Consider the following 22660-nt stretch of genomic DNA (forward strand, 5'->3'; position numbering starts at 1 on the left):
CTACAGTCAAGCAAATACTGACATACAAACAGCAAACTATGCAGAGTTTAATTTGCAACTTTTCCCCCCACTTAATATATCTTGGAGATATTGCCATATCAGTACAGAGTGTCCCTCATCTTTTTCACAATCTCCTTTTATTCTTTTGTACCATGTACAATGTACGATAATTGATGTAAACAGTCAATGGACATTTGTGTTGTTTTCAATCTTCTGCTATTCAAAACAACATTGCAATAAATAACCTGACAAAGATAGGTCATTTTACATATTTTCTTTTTATGAATATTGATGAATTACCCTCCATAGAAGTTATATTTATTTACATTTCAACAGCAGTGTATGAGTATCTGTTTCCTCCAATTTGTCCAACAAAGGAACACTCAAAATCTGATTACTGTAATGTCCACAGTGGGCCGCCCGGCTACTTCTCTGGTCTCCTTTCATACTGGTCACCCCTGATATTCTGCCCTCCAGTCCCTAGGCTTCTTTCATCCCTCCAGGAGATCTTGGTTCCTTGCAAAGAAGGGCCTTTGCACTTGCTGCCCCTGCAGCCTGGAAAGCTCTCCCCATCTCTCTCCCTTTTGCCCAATTAACTCTTGTTCATTCATCAGCTCTCAGCTCCAGGATCTTTTCTTCAGGGAAGTTGCCTTGTCACCCTAGTCAGGTAAAGCTCTTTTGTTGTAGCTTCTGGTAGAAACTTACCTGTCCTTTAGCACACTTATCTCAATTTATAAACATGATTCAGTAATTACTTGATTAATGTTAGCCTCCTACATTAGACTGTAAGCTTCTTGAAAGTAAGGACTGTGTTCAATACCACTTAGCACTTCGCATGGTGCCTGGTACCTAGGAGGGTATCAATGAATAAGCTGTTAAATGAATAACTGCATGAATGAATGATTAGGCAACTAGAGCATTGTGGTTTTGGAGTTAGTCAGACAGACCTGGATTCACATCCTGACTCTGACACTTATTGTGTGACCTTGAATAAGTTATTTAACCTCTCAGACCATCAATTTCCTCATTTGTAAAACAGTGGCAGTGGTACCCATCTCATAGAGTTGTGATGAGATAACCATGTATCTGTCACATAATAAGCACTTATTATATGCTATCATGTATTACTACCATGATTCTCATACACATGAAGAATTTACACTGTTAGACTAGATGATTTTAACCTCTATGCTGTACCCTCATAGGTTACCGGTATCCTCCATGTGCCTCTTCACCAACCTGCTAGTTGGAAAATTCTTCCTCAGAATTAATCACAGAGTATTCTAAAAGCACTGAAATAATGCTTTTAAAGCTTGTTTCAGCTCATTCATTAAATCCATAATTATTTATCATGCTTCTGTTATTCCTTCATTTAACAAAAATTTCTCAAGCTAGCCAGGGACTCTTCTAAGCACTGGGGAAAACACAAGAGAAAAAAATCTTCCCTTCATATAGGTAATATCTTGATGGGAAAGGTAGAATATAACTACATAATAAAATGTCAGATAGTGATGTGTACTGTGTAGAAAAATTAACCCAAAGTAAGGGGTGGGGAGAAGCTTTGGAAGCCATGGGAAAGTATTCATAGAGCCTTATAAGCCATGAGAAAGAGTTGAGATTTTATTCTAAGTGTGAAAAGAAGCCTCTGGAGGGTTTTGAACAGGGAAATGACATGATCTGATTTTCATTTTTAAAAAATCATTCTGTAAACCAAAGTTAATAGAAGCATTATTCTTAATAGCCCAAAGATGGAAACAACCCATCAACAGATGAGTGGATAAACAAAATGTGGTATATGCATACAATGGAATAGGAATCGTATACAGTCTTAAAGAGGAAGGAAATTCTGACAAATGCTACAATATGAATGAACCTTGAAGATATTATGCTAAGTGAAATAAACCAGCCACAAAAGGACAAATATTGTATGATTCCATATATATATGAAGTACCTAGAATAGTCAAATTCAAATTCATAGAAACAGAAAGCAGTTGCCTGGGACTGGAGGTGGGGAGGTGCTGGGAATGGAAAGTTGTTGTTTAATGGGCACAGAGTTTTGTTTTGGAAAGATGAAAAAGTTCTAGAGAAGGATGGTGGTCACAGTTGCACAACAATGTGAATGTACTTAATGCCACTAAACTTTATGCTTAAAAATGGTTTAAATGGTATAATAACAACAACAACAATAATAATAATTCTGGTCCACTGTGTGGTGAAAGAACAAAATAGGGAGAGCTGGTTTAAGTGGAAGCAGGGAACCCAGTTAGGAAGCTACTGCTGTCGTCCAAGGAAGGAATGTGGTGACTTGGATGGAAGTTGTGGAGATGATCTGCAGTGGTCAGACTCTGAGTTTGTTGTTGTTGTTTTTTTTTTTTTAAGGTAGAACTTAGCAGATTTGGACTGGATGTAGAAATGAAAAAAATAGAGAAATCAAGGATGAACCCAAGAATACTGAGTAACTGGGAAATAATTGGTCATTTACTGAAATAAAGAAGATGGCAGAGGAGCAGATGTAAGTACATTCGTACAAGGTTAAGTTGAAGATGCCTATCAGATATCCAAGTGGAGATGTTGAAAAGACCATTGGATTTGGCAGTCTGGAGCTCAGGGAGAGGTCTTGTCCAAAGAGAAAAAAAAAGAGTTATCAGGGTATGTAAAGGAGTTAGATAAAGTCATCTATGGGGCAGGGGTAGCCAGAGTAGAAAAGTGGGCCCTGCACTTGGCCTCTGGCCTGCCAATATTTAGAAACTGGCAAGAGAAGAGGAATGAGAAAAGGATACAGAATGAATGACCACTCTCTCGCTCCCTCATCTTCGGAGATGGCCTGGTTCTGTCTATGGAGTGTGTATCTATTTTTACTTTAACCTAAGCACACAACCCGCACAGCTTGTGGCCTTCCTCTCACCTTCTGAAACAGCCTACACTCTACGTAGTATGTATCTTTCTAAATAAATCTATCTATACTCAAAAAAAAAAAAAAAAAAAGGAAATGAAAAAAAGAATGAATGGCCAGCGAAGGAGAAAACCAAAAGTATAAAAAAAGGATTCAAGGAGGAAGCTATCAAATGTGTCAAATTCTGCTGATAAATTATGTAGGATGCAGGCTGAGAATTGGCTATTGGATTTTGCAAGGATAGTGAATTTTTAAGAATGGTTTTAATTACATGCTAGGGATGGAATTTTGCCTGCAATGAACTGAGGAGCGAATGAAAAGTGAGAAGATCGAGGCAGCAAACAAAAGCAAGTCTTCCAAGTGTTGCGGAAAGATCAGCCCTGTCTCTGATGAGCAGAATAATTCGGAGACAGGGTCTTGGAGCTTAGAAGGAAAGAGACAGCTTTATTGCTTTGCTGGGCAAAGGGGACTCACAGCAGGCTGGTGCCTTCAAAACTGTGAACCCCCCTTGGGGATGGTGTAGTGTGATTATATAGACATAGCTGAAACAATAAAGCACTGATAACAATGAACAGAGTCATTTTCTCATCAGAAGACTTAGAGTGGCGTCATGATGTTTCTAGGCGACTAGTTTTATAGAGCCTAGCGGTTGTCACTTTTTGATCTCTTTATCTCGTAAGTACGCGTAAGCACCCAAGGCGTGGTCTTCTTGGTAATCCTACTTTGTAAGATTACAGAATTGTGACCTCCCTGGAGAACAACTCAGAAACCAAGTATGATTATTGTTTTCGATTATTGGAATAAAGCAGAAACAGTAAAATTACTAGCTTTAGTTTTAACAATGGGCCTGAAATTGTGAGTAGCAACTCGTCAGTCAGATCAGCCGACCGTTTTAAGGGCAAGCATAAGAATAAGCAATCTGTTAGCCTAAATGTGGCCATTTTATTAATCCTCTTTCACAAGGAGTGCTGGAAAACAGAGAAGCAGAGAGACGGAGCAGTAATCATAAGAGAATGGGCAGTTTGGGAAGGACTTTTTAAGAGGGAAAGTTTAAAGCATGTTTGTAAACTGATGAGAATTGTCCAGTAGAGAGAAAAAAAATAATATTGCTGGAGAAAGAAAGGATAATTGAAGGAGCAAAGTTCCTAAGTAACCAGGAAGAGAGGTGTTCAAGTTTACAGGTCAAGACACTGACCTTAGCTAAGACAGTTCAGTTAGCACAGTGTAGTGATTGAGAGGATGAGCTCTTGTTACCTGAAAGCTGGGTTTACTTCTTGGTGAATGTCAAGCCAAAAGATACAGCCAAGACAGAGATCAAGAGAAGGAAGGATTTATTATTTACAGCAAGTAAGAAAAACACTTGGGATTTTTCCCAAAGCAGTATTCCCTTGAACATCAAATTTAGGAAAGTTTTAAGCTAAGGGTACGTGCATATTCCTGCAAGGGCTTGAGCTGAGGAGAATTCAGCATAGAATTGGGGCAAAGGTTGATAGAGTCCAAGCTTTGGTTGGTTGATTGAGGGTCAGAAAAGTCCAACATTGTCATTCCATTCTCCACCTGGGTGTGGGCCTTAGTTCCTGCAGAACTTAAAGATAGGTATCAGATTGTTATATATATCTCCTGAGGAGGAACCAGGATTCTACTTTTTCTCCAAACTATTGTTTTTTGACTGCTTTTCCTTTGTTTGTGCATTCCCTCGCTTCCTTTAAGATCATTCATTACTGAGATCTGTTCAAGGGAAGCATTGTGTCCAGGCTTAGATCACAAAATGGCATCCAGAGAGAGGAACAATTTGAAACAGATCTTGGTGTCTGAAGTAGTGGAGGAAAATTTTGTTGGAAGTAAAAAGATCAAGATGAAAAGATTAAGTAAATTATCCACATGTTGACTTAAGTTGCCAAGAATGATGACAAAAGTAGTGATTAAAAAGAAAGATTTTGAGCCAGATGCTGAAATATTAACAAATACACAGGAGTGACCAGGAGGTCTGTAAATGACCACAATAAGGTGAAGTAGCAAGTCATGTGGTCTGATGATATGTGTTTCAGAGAAACAGCTTGGGCTTTTGAAGGAGAAAGATGGAGAAAGGGTCTGGATGCAGCAACAGACAGAAAGGAAAATATTTACCTTCCTCCAATGTATGTGAAAGAAAAAACAGCTACCACTCCAGGGAAAGTAAGGTTCAATTTGGGAGACGGGGAAGGGTATAGCTCAAGTGGTAGAGCACATGCTTATTAGCATGGATGAGGTCCTGGGTTCAACCCCCACTATCTCCTCTAGGAATAAACAAATAAATAAACCGAATTACCTCCCCTCTCTCATATATATAATTTTTAAAAATAGTAATGGGTGGGAGAAGTGAAGGAGACATTCAGAGAGGTTGAAGCTATAGAAGATTTTGTAGTTACTTTCCTAGACCTAAGGAAGGCGCTATAAAATTGCGAAGCAGCATGAGTCACCTATCACTTGCTTTCTAAGAACTTCAGGTAGGCCTATGACAGGTAGGTGAAGATATAAAACTGTGGCACGGGACCAAATAGCATCCTTTTCCTACCGGGTCTGTTGGTCAATGAGCATTTACTGAACATACCTTAGCACATCAAAAGCGAATGGCATCCTCCTTGAACAGATGCGAAAAATGAGGCTCAGAAAGGAGAAGCGGTTTATTGCAGGTTCTGCCTTAGTTAGAGGCCAATTCAGGTCAGGAACCCAGGACTCTATCTTTCCAGTACACCAGGCTGTGTGCTGAGTCCTGAACTGGGTGCTATAATGAAACCAGAAGGAATATAATCTATGTTCTCCGCACACTCCATGTTTTTCATTACAGTCTAGGTGAGAATACAATGCTCACAAATGAAATAACTTCAGCAAACAACATAACCACAAACGTAACATAAGCTACAAGTCGTGTCCATCAGTGCCGAAGGGTGGCACTGTAAAGTCACATGTGGTTTTTTTAAGGAATGTTTTCTGGTGATAGTAAATTTGTTTATATGCTTTTATTAACTCCTATAAATAATTCATGAGAATTGAAGAAAAGTTGGAAAACACAGAAATCTGGAAAGAAAAAGCAAACTACTTCTGAGGTCCCATCACCCAAACAGAATCACTAATTGTTAATATTTTGGCATATTTCCATCTAGTCTTTTTTTCTAGACATAGACTTTTAAAAGTAATAAGTGAATATATGACTTTAATATGCAAAATATGCAAATAGTTCAAAATTGAGGTTAAAAAAAGGTAGATAAGAAAAAATCAGTCTTCTCCCCATTGTCCACCACCCCACATAGTTTCCTTCCCATGAGTCCATTTCTCCTCAGAGATTTATGCTTTCAAGTTTCTAAACAGTTTATTTACATGCATACTGCATCTCCATGAGCTCAGCATCACTCATCATGGCAATATCATACTAGGAATATACTGGATTTGGTGAAGTAATCTTTACAACTGGGACTAAATATTTTATCATCATGGAATTATAAGATTGGAAATGACTTAGAGAATCATTCATTCAACTTCCTGAAAATTAAATAAACTTTTCTAAGAGTTGACAGGAGAGCCAAGATTATAATCTAGGCTTTCTGGTTTTTATGTTAGTGATCCCTTCAATACAACACATTACTAGACACTCACTCAAAAATACTGCAGGTAAACCTTGTGATGCTTACCACAACCTTGTTCTTTGTATTTATGGCCTCTGAAGTTTTGAAGATGGTCATAGTTTTGTTTTGTTTTGTTTTTAATGAGCTTTATTTTGTCTAGAACAAATTATAGATTTACAGAAAATTGAGAAGGTAATACAGACTTTTCATATTCCACATACCCAGTTTCCCTATTATTAATACCTTACATTAGTATGGTATATTTGTTACCTTAATGAACCAATACTGCTTCATGATTGTTAACTAAACTCCACACTTTATTCAGATTTCTTGAGCTCTTACCCAGTGTCCTTTTTCCATTATAGGATCTTATCCAAGATATCACATTACATTTAATCGTCATGTCTCCTTAGGCTCTTTTTAGTTGTGATTGTTTCTCAGAATTTCTTTGTTTTTGATGATCTTGATACTTGTGGTTGGGTATTTTGAAAAATGTCCTTCCGTTGGTGTTTGTTTGCTTTTCTTGTGATCATAGGTTTTGTGTTTTTTTGGGGAGGTGGGGGAGGTATTTAGGTTTGTTTATTTATTTTTAGAGGTGGTACTGGGGATTGAATCCAGGACCTTGTGCGTGCTAAGTATGTGCTCTACCGCTTGAGCTATACCCTCCCCACCATAGGTTTATTTTTGATTTAACAAACATTAGGCTTGTCAACATATATTTGTATATTCTTTTCACATGACATATCTATTTCTAATAATTTATGGCGTCTTCATAAACATTTTTAATGGCTGAAAATCCCTTCTTTGTTATTTAAAATCTGTATGACCTTGGACACATTTCTGAACTTCTCTGAGCCCTTGGTTTCCCTCTCTGTAAATGGTTCTCACAGGATTGTCATGAAAAAGGCAAGTAGATTGTTGAGCAGAGGCAAGACATAATGAAACTTATATTTAAAGATTATTCCAAGAGTGCTGTTTAGCCTAGATTGGTGGGGGAAATAGGTGGCCAAGGGGCAACTGGGCACCAGTTGTTAGACCTTGGAGAAAAGAAAGGGGGATGGTGCCAGAAGCAGACCCTGCCCTTGCAAGAACTGACTGGACATGGTGGGACGAGCTGGGGCCACAAGAAGGGACAAGGGACAAGTTTCTTCCTTGGGGAAACTTGGTGTTGGTGCCCGTAAGAATGGGGGAAGAAGGCGGACTTGTCGGTGAGGGGAAGGCAGGGGCTTGGATTTTGATGTATTTAGTTTCAGGTGGTGGCTGCCTATCCAAGTGATGATGTCTGGAGAGAATTTGAAATCTACATCTGCAGGGAAGTAAGTCCCAAGCCCTGAGCTCTTCCCGGAACTCCAGCAAGCCAAGCTAGAAGGGGTCCATCTTAACTCTCTGTCACAACTTCTAGCATTTACAGAATGTCTATTAAGGCCAGGTGTTGCACAAGACTGGCACCTCTTCTTTTTCACCCTCAATCAACCCTGAAGGCAGGGTATTGTTTTTTGTTTGTTTGTTTGTTTGTTTTCTGAGGGGGAGGTAATTAGGTTTATTTACTTATTTACTCCCAGCCCAGGGTAGGTGTCTTTATCCATACTTCACACATGATAAAACTGAGATTTCTAGAGTTAAGTAACTTGCCCCAAAACATAGGGCAAGTTGGTCACTAAGCAGGAAACAATCCTGTTGGAGTGATGTCAAAGCCCTCCCATTGCTCTTCTGGGGTTAGATCAGAAGGCCTCCAGTCCCTTTGTTTGGCAGATGAGAAACCTGAGGCCTAGAAAGAGGAAGCAACTCAGATAGTTAGAAACTGAGCCAAGGCTGTAAACCAGTTTCTTGCAACTGGCCTGACGGTGAGCAGCACTCAGGGTTAAAGGGCCTGTCATGAGAAAGAAAAGCCTGTAGAGAAATCCAAAAAGAGAAATGAAGAACTCAGCATGGCTCACAAAGCCTTGCCTACAGTTCTTCACAACCACCTCTCCTCTCTCCACGCCCTCCACTTTTGCTACCCAGGTTCCCTGCACTTTCTTCCTACACCACGTGATGGTACACCTCACTGGGCCAGGAATGCCCACCTGCTCCCAACACTCCTGGAAAACTCCTGCTCTTCAAGCCCCAGCCCAAGCGTCCTGTGCTCTGTGAGGTCTTCCCACTCAAACCTCAGGAAAGGACATTCCCCCAGGACACTGCGCAGGACCCCAGCAAAATGAACGCTTTCAGAGAAGCGATTCCATTGTTATCATCCTTCCTTCCCCAGGGTCCAGCATGAGATTCCACCAAATAAAGGCTCGTGGAAGAGAAGGAAAGGAAGAGGGAGAGGAGGTGTGCAAGATTACAGAGATGGAGGACGGCCCCAGGATGAGGAGTCAGGAAAGCTGACTTTATCCCTTTCCTGTGCACACCCAGCCAGAGTCACTGGTCAGAAGCGGTGGAGTGGAAGCCCGCAGAAGGATGCATACAAACATTGGGCAAGTAGGAAAGGCAGCGGTGAAGCAGAACAGGCGTCCGATCTCCGTATTTATGTTTGCATGCACATAGATTACACATAAACTGCATATTTACACATGAGAAGTGGTACAGGCAGGTTGGGGATTTCTGGAACAAGGGCCTTGCTGAACACTGAGGTGACAGACACTCAGCTAAGGCCTACGAGGGAGAATAGTAGCAGGGAGGAGTTGAGAGATGGTCTTCTGGGCAGAGACAGGGGCAGCCATGTGGTCAGCCCTCTAGGAAGGGGTGGGCCTCCTGAGGACGGGCCAGGGCGGTCAGGCGCTGCTGGACACACTCAGCTGTCAGCCGTGCTTCTGGGTCTGCGTCCCAGCAGTCCTCCAGGAGCTCTCTCAGGCCACCAGGGTCCTGGAAAGAATGACCAGGAGGCAGGCTTGACCCCAGGATCCTGAGTGGCCCCCTGAGTGGCCCCAGGGTGAAAGGTATCTCTCCTGGCCCTATTCTCAACACTCCTCTTCTGATCTTTCTTGCAGCCTTCATCACTGATATCCAGCCCTTTGCACCTTGCTCCATATGAGACAGGTTCTCTCCAGAGAGTCCACCTTTTCCTCTGAGGAGCTAATTTAGGTTAATGGCTTAACATGCAGATGGGAAATTATTCTCTTTCCTCTCAGTCAATCAGGGTCTTCTGCAAACAATGCCTGGGCCTTCTTATCTAGCCCAACAGATTCTTGGGTGGTGGAAATTTCAGATCTGGTAGCAGGGGAAGGGGCTTCCTGTTAGGAAATGAATTTCCTAGGAAACCCTGAAATTTCAGTTAGGCTACTGTTTTAACCCTTTATACCTAGTTCTGGCTTTTATTGGGTCATGGCAGAAACACAAATGAAGAAGTACTGGATTGAATGTTGGGCTCCAGCGTACTAGGAGAGGGGCCATCTTGATGCAGAGCTCAGGGCAGAAGTAAAGCCAAGGAGGGCTTCCTGGAGGAAGAAACTGAGGAACAGGGCAAAATGATGATGGAGTAAAGAAAGACTAGGCAAGACTGAGCAAGAGGAAGGTGCAGCTCAGGAATGGCCTGAGTGAGACCTACTGTGGAAGGGGATGACCTGAAGGACAGAGCAAGTCGGCCCAGCTCCAGCTGAACGTGAGCCAGGAGTGGTGGGAGAGGAGCGGAGACAGGAGTAGGTGGACTGGTCCTGGCAGACAAGTCCTTGAAGCCCATGCTGAGACCCTCCAGGTCCCCAGCCCACCAGCCTGTAGCCTCTTACTGTGGTGAAGCAACACCAGGTGGACGGGATGTAGGGGCGCCTTCTCTCCTCCACTGCCAAGGTCCATAGCTCACAGGTGGTGGGGGTGCTACCCAGTTCTGCCTCATAGGCCAGTTGGAAGGGTGGTGGTCTGCTGTCTGAGACAAGGCACATGAGTTCAGGTGTCAGCTAGCCTGAGGGTGCTCCCTTGTGGAAAGGCCAGGAGGGAGAAGGGCAGAGCTTCCTGGGTCAGGAGGTAGGTGGGTCTAGAATGGGTGAATGGGGCATGGGGGGAGGAAACAAGTCGGGGGGCACTGTTACATCCATCCTTACCAGGTCGCAAATCTGGACAGCGGCTCAGGATCTCCCATAGGAGCAGAGCCAGAGAGTAAACATCCGCTCGCCTGAGGGCTGTGCCCCAGTCCTGTAGGTCTAGAGTCTTGTCCAAGAGCTCCGGTGCCATGTACCTCTGGGTGCCAGCCTGGAGAGCGAGGCATGGAAGGCCAAGAATCATCTCCTTGGCAACCCTCACCGCAATGCTGGTCCACGTGGCATCCCCCTGACCAGACTCAGCAATGTCCCAAACGGGACAGGTGCTGCCGCACTGTTGCCACAACTTCATCAGCATCCTTACCACCATCCTGGGCCTTACGCTTATCCAGAGTACTGACCTCCATGATGGCAGCTGGGCCTCGGGGTTGAGTAGGGGCCCAGGTTGGGGGCTGAGCGAGGCCAGGGAGCACCAAGGCAAGGCCCAGGTCTCCAATGACGCACGACCCGTCATCCCGAATGAGCACGTTCTGGCTGCTCAGATCTCTGTGGGCGATACCTGGTTTATACTGGCCTGTGGGAGAAGCCAAGGCTGAAGGGGCATGGATCTTCTTCCTTTTTCTTTTTGACCCAATCCTTCCCCTCCAAGCTAAGGGAAAATCAGAAACAGCAGTGTGGCTCCTGACTCCCATGGCTTCCTGCTCCCAGCTCACCCACCATCCTGCCAGCGTTCCTCATGGAGAAACGCCAGGCCCTGGGCCAGGGACAGCGCCATCCGCAGAGATCTTCCCCAGTCACTGGTATGCTGGGTCAGGTAGTGGCACAGGGAGCCCTGGGGAGCAGAGAGAAGGGGGGAACACACAAAGCTTGAGGTGGCTGATCCGCCCACGGGAGCAGAGATCAGTGGACAGACTTCCCTGCATCTCCCAGCAGACTTACACACTGACACATCCAGGTGAAGGCAGCGGGCAGCAGAGGTGGGAGAATGCGCATCAGTCAGAGTGACAGGAAGAACAGCATCTCTAGTTCAAGGGTCCTGAGCACGTACTGTGTGCCAGGCCTCCTGGAACCCTCACTACAACCTGGGAGGTAGGCATTCCTGTCAGTTTTAGATGAGGCGCTTGAGAGAGGCAAGTAAACTTGCTGGAAATCACTTGGCGAGAGAGGAGTAGAGCTTGACCTCGAGCAGTCTGAATCCAGCATCACACTGTTAACCACCTCATACTGCCTTACAGGACTTGGGATAAAGACAGAAACAGCAGAGGCAGGGCGGGCTAGGCAAGGGCACCCCTCGTGAACCACCTGGCCTGAGGTGTCAGCCTGTAGCAGAGCGCGGCTTGGGGGAGCTGTTGGGTCGGAAAGCAGCCTTCAAGAAGCAAGCGGGAAGTGAAGGGAAAGGAGTAAAGGAGGCCTTCATTCTACAAACGTTATTGAGTACCTTCCACGTGCCAGGAAAGTTAAACAAACAAATGAAACCAGAGAAGCAGTGATTTCTGAGCTGGGCAGTGAGGCAAAGAAGGGACTCTCCAGAATTCAAGATTTCAGAGGAACTATAGGTGCTGACAAAGTCCCAAGTCATTAGCAGGCTCTCAAGCCCGGTGTGGTCTGGCCCCGCCTACCTCTTCCTCCTCATCCTTATTGCCCATGGTCCTCCCTTTGAGTCTCAGATCCTTCTTCTTTTCTTTCTTTTTTAAAAATAACTAGTTAATTAATTTGTTGGGGAGAGGTAATTTGTTTGTTTGTTTGTTTTTTAATGGAGGTGCTGGGGATTGAACCCAGGACCTTGTGCATGCTAGGCACACACTCAACCACTGAGCTATACCCTCCCCCCTTTTTCTTTTCTTATAGTACCTCTCTTTCCACTTAATGCGCTTGACACTTTACATTTCTTTTTGTGTCTGCTTGATCCACTTCTGTCTCCCTCCTACTCTATAAAATCTGAAAAGGCAGGGATTAGGTATGTTTTCCCTAGTACAGGAAGTGTGACATATAGTTCATAGGTGTTTGTTGAATGAATAAATGAATGAGTTTGGAGGGCTATGCCTGGAGGTATTTCTTTAACAGTGGTTTTCCTTAAGGTTGGGAATATGAATTGTTTTGATTTCTCCCTTTCTTTGTCTATATATTATGAGTAAAAAAAATTTAGCAAGTATTGCTTGTGTAATAAAAAGAAAAAAACAATAAAAATCATTTTTATTGCTCTAGAAAAGAGGCAGTCTAAAGCAGAAGAATAAACATGGACAGGGCCCAGTGGCCATCCAGCGCCCCTCCCACATACACACACAGGCAAACACTCACAGATACATTCCTCCCGCCTCACCTTGGGGTGCAGTTCCAGCACCAGCAGGGGCCCACAGGGCAGGGGGCCAGGGCTGCCCCTGCTGGCGGCGATAAAGCGGACAATGTGGTCATGCTGTAGGCCTGGCAGCTCATACAGTGCTCTCTCGGCTTGGAACTGGGCCACAGCCCTCAGGGGGAAGGCCTTGATGGCTACCAGCTTGCCTCGCAGCTGCCCAGCCCACACCATTGCATGACCTCCTTCCCGGATTACCTGGTGGGGACACGGTGCTGGGTGTGGGTCTCAGTTGGTACTGGGGCTTCCTCCCCAGCACACCCTCCATGAGTGCCTAGAGACCCCCTCCCTTCCTCCCTGGGCACCTGGGAGAAGCACAGCTCGGGCAGCTCGGGCAGCTCGGCACTCCAGTCCCTGCCCGAGTCTGGGTCTGCCTCTGGCTCCGGCTCCGGCTCTGGCCCACCTTGCACTCGGCAGGCATTCCGTTGGAGCAGGGCTGGGGCAGAGAAGAGCCTTAGGGTCAGGGTTCATGGGCATGGAGACTGGGAAGGAGGCTCTGTGGGAGGTAATGGGGATCGGGGAGCCTGGAGGGGGTCAGAACTTGGGGGCAGTGTCCTAGGGTCACAAGAGTGGGGTGGGGCAGACTAGTACCCAAAATGATGCTGCTCAGCAGCAGCAGGAGGAGGAGAACCAGCCCCAGCAGCACCAGCGCCATCCAGATGGACTCCCCTGTGTGTTAAGGCAAGAATGTAGGCTGAATGAGCCTGGCCCCAAATCTGCCCTCTGCTCCTCTCCCTCTCCTCTACCCACCCCCATCCTGGTCACAAGCCCCCTTATCTCCCAGTCACCAGGACAACCAACTTCTCAAGGCCAGTAGGAGGGAAGCTTGGGACGGGAGTAGGGTGGGAATTGGCCCTGGTTCTACCTCTCATCCTAACCTGGGCCCCAGCCCCCACCTGGCTCCAGCACCCTGGTGGCTACCTGGGATGGCCTGGGGACCCTGGGAACCAGGAATCCCAGGGATCCCCGGAGGAGGCAGATGGCTGTAATTGGCATTGCAGAAGTCAGTGCTACAGGAGCAGGTGAAGAGAGTAGAGCTGGGGCTAGGATGGGCTCTGGGGCTTGGGTCACAGTGGGGGGACTCACAGCCTGGCTCGTCGCTGTCCCAGCATCCTGATGGGGTGCGATTGGGAGGAGGAGAGAAAAAGGGAGAAAGGGAGGGAGAGAGAGTGCACCAGCAAGCATAATAGGGGTGGGAACACAGAGGGTGTCCCTTCTCTATCAGAGGCATCCTTTCCACCTCTCAAGGGCTCTTCTTTCCCTCCACACATTCCACTTCTCTCCTCAGCTGCCACCACCCCCTCCATGTGCCTCTCTCCTACCCTGGCTATCACCTGCCACAAGCTGTGCCATTCACCTTGCATCTCCACCTGGGCCTGGTCTTGGTCTTGGGTCAGGTTCCAGATCCCAAAGCAGCAGCGGCTGTAGAGGCAGCGGATAACCCTGGGGGGGCCTGGTCCCGCACCCAGCAGCTTCCCCAGTGTCTTTGCGCTTCCCCGCACTCCAGGGGCCTCAAAGAACACACAGGTCCGCCTGCTTGGGGGCGCTGCGGCCCAGGATGGGGAGAGGGGAGGGTGCAAATGGGAGTGAATGCAGGGGCAAAAATAGCAGCCAAAGGAGAGACAAAACACGTTTTACATCCCAGGGCCAGCATGGTAAAGCCACAGGAGGAAACAGGGTCAGCAGAGACCTGGAACCTGATCTCCATCAGGGGGACACATGGCTCTACCCTTCACCCTCACTCACCCACCCCACTCACCATATTCCCAAGGGGTGGCGGCTGCTTCAAGTGCCCCGTCCCTTAATGGGTAGGTGGAGAGACCCTGCCCCTCCCCGTAGACACTCACCTTGCACAGCCGCGGGAAGCAGTGCCCAGAGCCCCAGACACCCCAGCATCATGCTGATGGAGGTGGCAGTGGGAGCTGGGAGCATGAGCCAGCACAGCTGCCCTGGCCAGAGCTTCCTTCAGATAATACTGGGCACTGCGGGGCTTCTGATCCCTCAGTCCCCAACTCCGCCCCCCTCCCTCTTCCCAGTCTCTGTGGGGGAGACGGCTGCTGTGGGGGAGAGGATGGGTATGAGGGAAAGCAGGGAGAAGGAAGAACAGAGAACCAATCTCATATCCTCCTCTATTCAGCCACCTCCTCTTTTCCCTGTAAAGTGGGAGGGGGGCCTTAGAGGCCCCACTGAGAACCTGGTGATGCCTAACTTCAAACCTCTGCCTTTTACTGACCCTGGGAAAAGTGCTGGGCCCCGTCAGCCCTTCCCAGGCTGGAAACCAAAGTGAGGTCAAGTGCTCAGAGCCATTCAGCTGTGCCCAAGAGCCCTTCTAGCCCTTATTTTCTGGGCTCAGATGTGCAAAGTTCCCTGGGCACAGAGAGGCTTCACGGCCCACTCTAGAGTTGACCTCATTTCCCAAACTCAAGAGTCAGAAAAGCAGTTATAAAAAATCACATTGAAAATAGGTGTGATGGTAAATTTTACGGTACCAAAATTTAAAAAAAGCACATTGAGTCACACACTAAACAAATCACCATTATTGAGAAGGTAACAAACTTTTATTGAGCTAGGGCACAGCTCAGGCTATGAATTTTACAATCATCTCATCTAATTCTCCCACAGAGCTATTTATTATTATCTTCACTTTGTAGGTAAGAAAGCTGAGTTAGGTAACTTGCCCAAAGTCACTCTGATAAGGAAATAGCACAGCTAGGATTTGAACCTAGTAAGTCTGACTCTAAAACTCAGGCTGTGTTCTTTGCATTATGCCATGATGCCTAAAAAAATACAAAATTCAGTAATTAAAAAGTATTTCCATTGAACATAGTATTCCAATATTTTAATATGGATTGAGAAAATGTGAACCATTACCTGCCAGCAGGCCATTAACTAAAAAAAGAACAGTTCAAACTATCACCACCAGAGGCCAGCAGACATAGGAGAAACTCGAGACAAAGTGACGGGGCAGAAGGGCCTCCTCTGATGACTAATATCCATAGTACATCTCCAATATCTATTAAGCTGCAGGAACAGCAAAATACGAAGGGAGGGCACAGGGTGTGTAAAGGGAATGTCAGCATGGAGATGGCAGGAGAGGTCTATAGCTTGTGCTGCAATGGAGAGACAGATAGGAGTCCGACTCCACCAGATTACTGCCAGAATGAGAAACCAGTGATTGGTGATCATTTCCACACCTCTGAGCAGCTAGCTCCTATGAGAATTAGAGTCAAAGGAGACAGGTTCCCTGTTTTCCTAGCCTTCTGTTCCCCTGGTGGCTTCCTGGAAACCCTTTCTGGGAATAGGCTGGCTTACATCAGGGATGAGGGTCTGAGTACTTTTTTTTTTTTTAATGGAGATACTGGGGATTGAACCCAGGACCTCGTGCATGCTAAGCATGCACCCTACCACTGAGCTATACATATACCCTTTGATTCTGAAGCCTTTTTCCTGGGGACCCTGCATGAAAGGAGAGGGTAAAAGCTCCAGTAGTGTGGAGCAGCAGTGAGTGGTATGACCAGGGCTAGAGGCAGATGGATAAGTGTCCATCCTTAGTTGGGCCCTTTTGGGAGTCTGCAGAGCCCTGCAAGTGAGGTGGAATGTTGTACTTAGTTACAGCTGTCTTCCTTCACCAGCTCCCAGATCAGGTAAGTCTGGGACTAGGGGAGGAGTTGAAGGTAAAATAGCTTCTTGTGTCAGGAGTGTCTCAGGAGACTCTCCTCCAAAGGAGAGCAAGATAAGGATCAGGTAAGGAGGGGAGAGTCTCCTCACCCAAAACCTTGGATAACTACTCTCAAGATAGAAACATTCCAGCCAGGTTTATGGGAAATATACCTGCTCTGGGGCAGTCAAAGTTTAGAGTTGGGATGGTGAGAGAAGGGGTAAGAATTTGACAGCTGGGGGATTAACAAGGTCCTGAGAAAGAACTTCAGCATAGGAAGAAAGGCTTCCAGGATTCCACATGCACAATGCTCCTCATTAGGATCAATAATTTACCTTTGACTCCACTGACGACAGAGCTACAGTGAGTTGTTTATTCATTCAATTCAGAAAGTATCTGTTAGGTCCCAGTCTTAGAAAGGTATTTCACTAAGTGCTGAACCTACAAAAATATGTGATTCCTGCCCTCCAAGAACTCATAGTCTAGAAAGGCAGGAAAATATGTCAATGAGCAACGAGGAAAGTATGTATCAGGCTAGGGGTATGAGCAAGGAGCTATATAAGCAGAAAGATCAAATAAGCTAATTCTGTCCAGAGTGTAGAAGACAAGTGCCCAGAGGCACTTTTCCCTTTTTCACAGAGAAAGCAGTATTTAAATTCAAAGGTAAACACACTGAAAACAAATAGGAGGGTGATTATCACAGGCCAAGGGAACAGCAAGAATAAAGGTATAAACACAGAGTGTGTGTGTTGCAGCTGGGGTGGGGGGATGGGGGTAAGCAGAAGAAAGGGGTATGAGATATGAAGCAGAAAATCACCCCAGAGATAGACTGGAACCAGATTGGAAATGTTAGACTCTTCCTAAAAGCAAAGGATTTTAGGCAGGGGTCTGGTGGCAATGTGGAAGATAGATGCCTGGGGCTCAGGGAGACTGGAAGCAGGGAGATCAGTTACAAGACCTAAGCAGTAGCCAGGGTGAGTACCAGAACAGTAGAAATAAAAATAAAAGAGGGAAAAAACTGAGGTACATTGTATTGGTAATATTGACAGGATTGGTTATCAAATGAATGTTGGTAGATGAAAGGGAGGGTTAAAAGATGATTTTCAGGTTTCAAGTATAAGTGATCGAGGGGTAGTAATTCTGTTTAAGTGAGGTGGGGAACACAAAGGATGGTTTCCCTTTCTTACAGGTTGATTTCGAGTGATCTGTGGGACATCCAGATGAAACTGTCCACTGAGCAGGCTGCCAGGTTGAAAGAAAAGTGAGAGGTGTGGATTTGGGAGTCACCAACATACATGTAATAGCTAAAGAGTGGATGCCACTTGTTTAGGGGTGAAAGGCAGAGTAAGGAAAGGACACAGGACAGGGAACACCAGTATTTAGGCAACCAGGGTGCTGGTGTCGATAAGAAACACTTTGATAAACAGTGGGTTGCTGAACAAAGTGACCTGAGGGGTGAAAAAAAGAGAAAAATGGAATGTAAACTACTTTCACTAACTTTGGAAATGGAAACAACTAGATCAGTAGCTTGAAGAGAAAGGTTTTTCAAAAGGTGAGGTGGGATCTTTTAACACGCTTATAGGCTGACACAAGGGAACCCAGGAGAGACTGAAGATGAAAGGAGAAAATACTATTCAAACAAAGAACAAAAAGAAGTCAAAGAAAATGAGGTTAAGAGAACAAGTGGCAGGATTGGCTTTGCAAAAGAAAAATACTACTTCTCTCCTAAGAAGAGAGGAGGTAAACTGGTATTGATGAATACATAGATATTTGTTAGAGAGAACAGAGGAAAGTTTGAAGAAATTGATGCTTCCACTTTCTCTATGAAATAGGATGTAAATCATCTGCCAAAAAAAATGGGGTCAGGATTGGGAAAAATGGTATGTTTCACTCACCAGACTATGAAGTACTTGATAGCAGGGTCTCTCTTATTTCATTTTTTTATGCTCAACCTAGCACATAGTAAGGGCTCAATAAATGTTTACTGACTGAATAGATGACAGAACTATTAAAGGCCCACTTAAGGCTGCAAAGCCCCAAAATAAACAACCCTCCCCAGAAAACAAAAACCCTCCAGTAAAGTCAAGTATTAAAATGTTATATTGTTAATGGCTACATAAGGAAATCAAATGACTGAGTGACTGACAAAGCCGACACAGGGAGTCAAATGAGCCAAAATAATCAAGAATGCTGGTAGTTATAGTACAATCAACCAAGGATTCCTGGATAGGTAGGAAGGGAAGAAAGCCATAGGCTGATGGGAAATTGGAAAGGCTGTCAGAGTGATTTCATTTTCAGAAAGGGCCACAATCCAGATTCAATCATTTTAGACAGAGGCTGTTATTAACTGAACGTAAAACATGTTGGAGCTAGATCTTGGTTTCTAAATACCATTCTTCAATTAAAAGAACAAAGGCTCTTAGAGACCTGGCTGTTACAAGGCTGGGGTAGGGAAAATATAGTATATGTATCAGAAAGTAAGAAAGTGCTCAAAAAAATAAAAGGATGTAGACATATCAAAGGAACACAGGAGCCAACTTGAAAGCTCTCCCAATGTCCAAAGTTGGGACAATCTGAGCAACAAAAATAGAGCTGGATTATAACCCAACCATAAAATAAATATACATGAGTCACCACTAATGTAAATGAATGGAGAAGAGACACTTTCCTCACAGAAGCTTAATTTCCATCAACCCCATTAAGGGTGGGCTAGACTTACCAAATTCCAAAGAACAGGGAAAGAGCAACAGTGGAGGAACCTGGCAAACTACCTTAATCAGGTGCTGAAGGTTTTGTCATCAGCAATGTCATGTGGCTATCACAGACCCCTCGACAGGATGTGATGAGAGGGGGATTTTACCTGTGTGGTATTTTTTTCCCCCAAAAACCTGTAAGCTCAGTCTAATAATGAGAAAAACATCAGACAAATTCAGATTGGGGGACATTCTACAGGACCCCTGGCCAATACTTCCAAAGACTGATAAGGTCATGAAGAACAAGAAAAGACTAAAAATCTGTCACAGAGGAAACTAGGGAGACATATCAACTAAATGCAATGTGGGTATCCTGAAATAGACCCTGGAACAGAAAAAGGACATCAGTGGATGAAGCCCATAAAGCCTGGGGTTTAGCTACAGTAATATACTAGTGTCAGTTTCTTAGTTTTGACAACATATCATAAAACTGTTAACAGAGAAAACTGGGGAAGGGGCATATGGAAACCCTCTGTACTATCTTTGCATTTTTCCTTTGAATTTAAACATATTTTAAACTAAAAACCTTATTAAAAAAAAAAAAAGGCTGGGGGTGCCCCTGTTTCTCTGGGTCCTCCACATTTCTATGTAGTTGTGGCACATTAATCTGGTCTTGAAACTGTTTACCTGGGAGTGAAGCGCAGGACAACTGTGCTGATTAATATGTATGTAACATATGTATGAGGCTGGAAACCTTTGTTGGGTTCAGTATATGAAGTTATAACCATATTCTCCCCATTCCCAACCATCTCAACACACCAGAGACATGGCTTTTTATTAAAAAAAAAACTTTTTTTTAATTGGTTTACAAAGGAGCTACAGACTACATTGAAACTAATCTTTGTACAAAAAGGAAGAAAAAAAAAAAAAGCCCCCAAACACCCAGAGACAAAAGGTAGAGGGAGAGGAAGAAAGGAAGATACAAAAGAGCAGGAAGAAACTAAGACAAGAGATTAGCATCATACATACACAAGATGGGGGGGGGGGGGAAGAGCAAGAAAGATGAGAGCATTTAAAAGTATTTCCCCACACAGCCCTGGTGATAATTGGATTGGAACCAACAACAAACACAGCATGAGATTATTAAGAGGTTTAAAAAGGCAACAGTGGTATGGAGACTGGTTATTGCCAGTGTTAAAAGAGAAAAATAAACTTGTTTTAGGCACCAGAGACTGGAGAACTGCTCCTCTCTCCCAGAGGATGACAAACTCGGGAAGAGTAAGCAGGCCCTGGGGCAGCTGCCATTGGTGTGTGTAGAAGGGGTCTCCTCAGGTCAGTCTCAGCATATTTCCCCATCTTTCCCCAAAGTCTTTGTGCCCCAGACTCCAGGTGAGAGCTAAGGGATGCCACTGGGAGAAAGGGGTGATCAGAAACATGAAGACTTGCCCTTGAGCACACTGTTCAAGAGCAGGTGCTGGGAAAGTGGGGGGGCTGGCTAGAGAATCCCATTTCTCTGTGGAGAAGGCACACTGTAATTCCTGAAGGGTGAGCGAGAGGAAAATACACACACCAGGAGAGGTATCAACAAGGTCCTCACCATTGGCAGCCTCAGCTTAAACCCATTTGTTATGTGTTTTCTCAGACACTGAAGGGAGCTGAGGGACAGATTACCACACCTCTTCTTGCTTAGCTGGGACAAGTCTGGGGTTGTTTGATAATGAGGAAAGGGGAAAATGGGACAAAATACTCATTTATCGTGAATGTTGAGGAGGAAATCTCTTTGGGTTTGGGGAAGTCAAATTGGAGAAGACCTAGGAGGGGAATGAAGCCAGGGACTCCCATTTTTTCCCTTTCCCAGACTCCAATCTAAGGCAAGTGAGCTAAATCCGAAAGAGTAGGAATTTAAGCTTAAGGCTGCTTAATGTCCTCCTGAGGGCTGGTGTTTAGGGAAGGCAGACAAAGAAAAGAAACAGGTCAGCCTCAAAGCTGGTCTGCTCATCCTCCTCGGTGAGGTCTGTACCCCAGGAGTAGAGCCAAGGGAGGCACCAGAGAGAGCACAGGCTCCCAAACAAAAGTAATTATCTACCCATATTTTATCAGCAGTTTTCAAAAGCAATGTTTTCCGGGGCTGGAGAAGTGCCATATCCTCCTCCCTTTCCCCAAAGCTACTGCTGTCACCTTTCATCCTTGCACATAAGTTACTGGCTTTCTTCTAAGGGAGATGAAACTCTGAGATTTCACATTTCTCCTCCCAACTCCAAGAGGCTACCCAGCTTTGAATAGGGGGGAGGAAAGCTCTGCAAAGGGCCCCTCACTTGAGGCAGCTAGACTATCCTCATTTCCTTGGTACCTGGATCAGAACTCCTTTGATCTGATCCGAAGGTCCAAAAGGCATCAGGGTACTCACAATTGAATGAAAACTTTAAGCAAGTAGCACCAGGGCTCCCCCAAAGCATAACAGGGGCCTGATTAACACCCCTAGAAGAACCCCTCAAAAAGTATATAAATTTATTGCGTCCTAGCAAAGATCTGCAGCTTCCAGTATTCACATAATGTGAAGATATTAACAATACAAAATATATTCTGAAAGTCAAACATCTGCAGTTCATAGTGCTTTCTCAGATTTGTTAAAAAAAATACAATGCTTAGTTTCCTATATAGGATATACAAAAGCAAAAAATATATATATGTATATAGTAGAAATAAATCAATCAGCCATAGTAATTTACAGCTTTTGTCTCTAACCCTCCCCCAAACATAATCTTTACCCCACACTTCAGTCTATACTTCCTGGGATCAAGAGTTCTATTTATTCTGAACCAGGCTGAGAAATGTCCATTAAATTGCATTCTGCATAGCACCCACAAACAGGGTGCTAGCTGGGAGGTCCCTGAAGGAAGATGGTGTGGGCTGTTACTGCTCTGGGTAAAAAGCGAGACAGTCAAATGATAAGCAGTGAATGTGGATGGGCAACCTGAAAGGACAAAGGAATATTACCACTCCTCTGGGCATCCCGGACCCTGCAAGGTTTGGTCATTAAAAAATTAAATAAAAAAGCAACTCATGAAAAAAAATTTAGAATCAATATGCCTGTCAGTTACATTAACTTCTGGCAAAAAGTTCAGGGAAAGGGATTTTCAGCAATAACCTCCTGACTCAAGGAATGTAGGCTCCTAACTTCCAGTGGAAAAGACTGAGTGGCTTACTGCTGCTGGGAGACCAAAGCAGAAGCTGCTTTAGTTGTAGGGCCAAACAAGATACTGGATCTGGAGCTTCCTTAGTGAGAAGGAAACAGATCAAGTGGAAAGAACTGGATATAAATTCTCTCATACTAATAAATGGAGTTGAGGGTAAATCAGCATTCCATCCCAGAGAAAAACATCATCAAATAATCTTTTAAAAGCTTGTAGACCTCAGCATCACTAAGCTAGTTTATATCTAATAATTTCATACTGGGGATGATTTCATTCCTTGAAATGCTCTAGCTAAATACTGCACACTCCA

General features: G+C 44.8%; 1 protein-coding gene across 2 annotated transcripts; it reads right to left on the minus strand.

Moving 5' to 3' along the window:
• Positions 1-120: 120 nt before the first annotated feature.
• Positions 121-15212, minus strand: AMHR2 (anti-Mullerian hormone receptor type 2). Of its 2 annotated transcripts, XM_010964367.3 has the most exons (11): positions 14653-15212; positions 14163-14351; positions 13727-13918; positions 13397-13474; positions 13111-13241; positions 12773-13003; positions 11170-11284; positions 10854-11026; positions 10516-10663; positions 10204-10340; positions 121-9343 (listed from the first exon to the last, which is right to left on the minus strand). In XM_010964367.3, the coding sequence occupies exons 1-11, from the start codon at positions 14735-14737 to the stop codon at positions 9206-9208; spliced, it is 1617 nt and encodes a 538-aa protein (XP_010962669.2). In that variant the 5' UTR covers positions 14738-15212; the 3' UTR covers positions 121-9205. The 2 variants fall into 2 exon arrangements, with proteins under 2 accessions (XP_010962669.2, XP_010962672.2); XM_010964370.3 differs by lacking the exon at positions 13727-13918.
• Positions 15213-22660: the final 7448 nt, after the last annotated feature.

The sequence above is a fragment of the Camelus bactrianus genome, chromosome 12 (genome assembly GCF_048773025.1).
Source record: "Camelus bactrianus isolate YW-2024 breed Bactrian camel chromosome 12, ASM4877302v1, whole genome shotgun sequence".
In the NCBI taxonomy this organism is placed as follows: Eukaryota; Metazoa; Chordata; class Mammalia; order Artiodactyla; family Camelidae; genus Camelus; species Camelus bactrianus.

Coding starts and splice junctions, on each gene's coding strand:
- AMHR2 (XM_010964367.3), bottom strand. CDS start 14,737: ATGCTCCCAGCTCCCACTGCCACCTCCATCAGCATGATGCTGGGGTGT. Junction 14,352..14,652: donor GCTTCCCGCGGCTGTGCAAG/GTGAGTGTCTAC, acceptor CCTGGGCCGCAG/CGCCCCCAAGCAGGCGGACC. Junction 13,475..13,726: donor GGGTCCCCAGGCCATCCCAG/GTAGCCACCAGG, acceptor CTTAACACACAG/GGGAGTCCATCTGGATGGCG.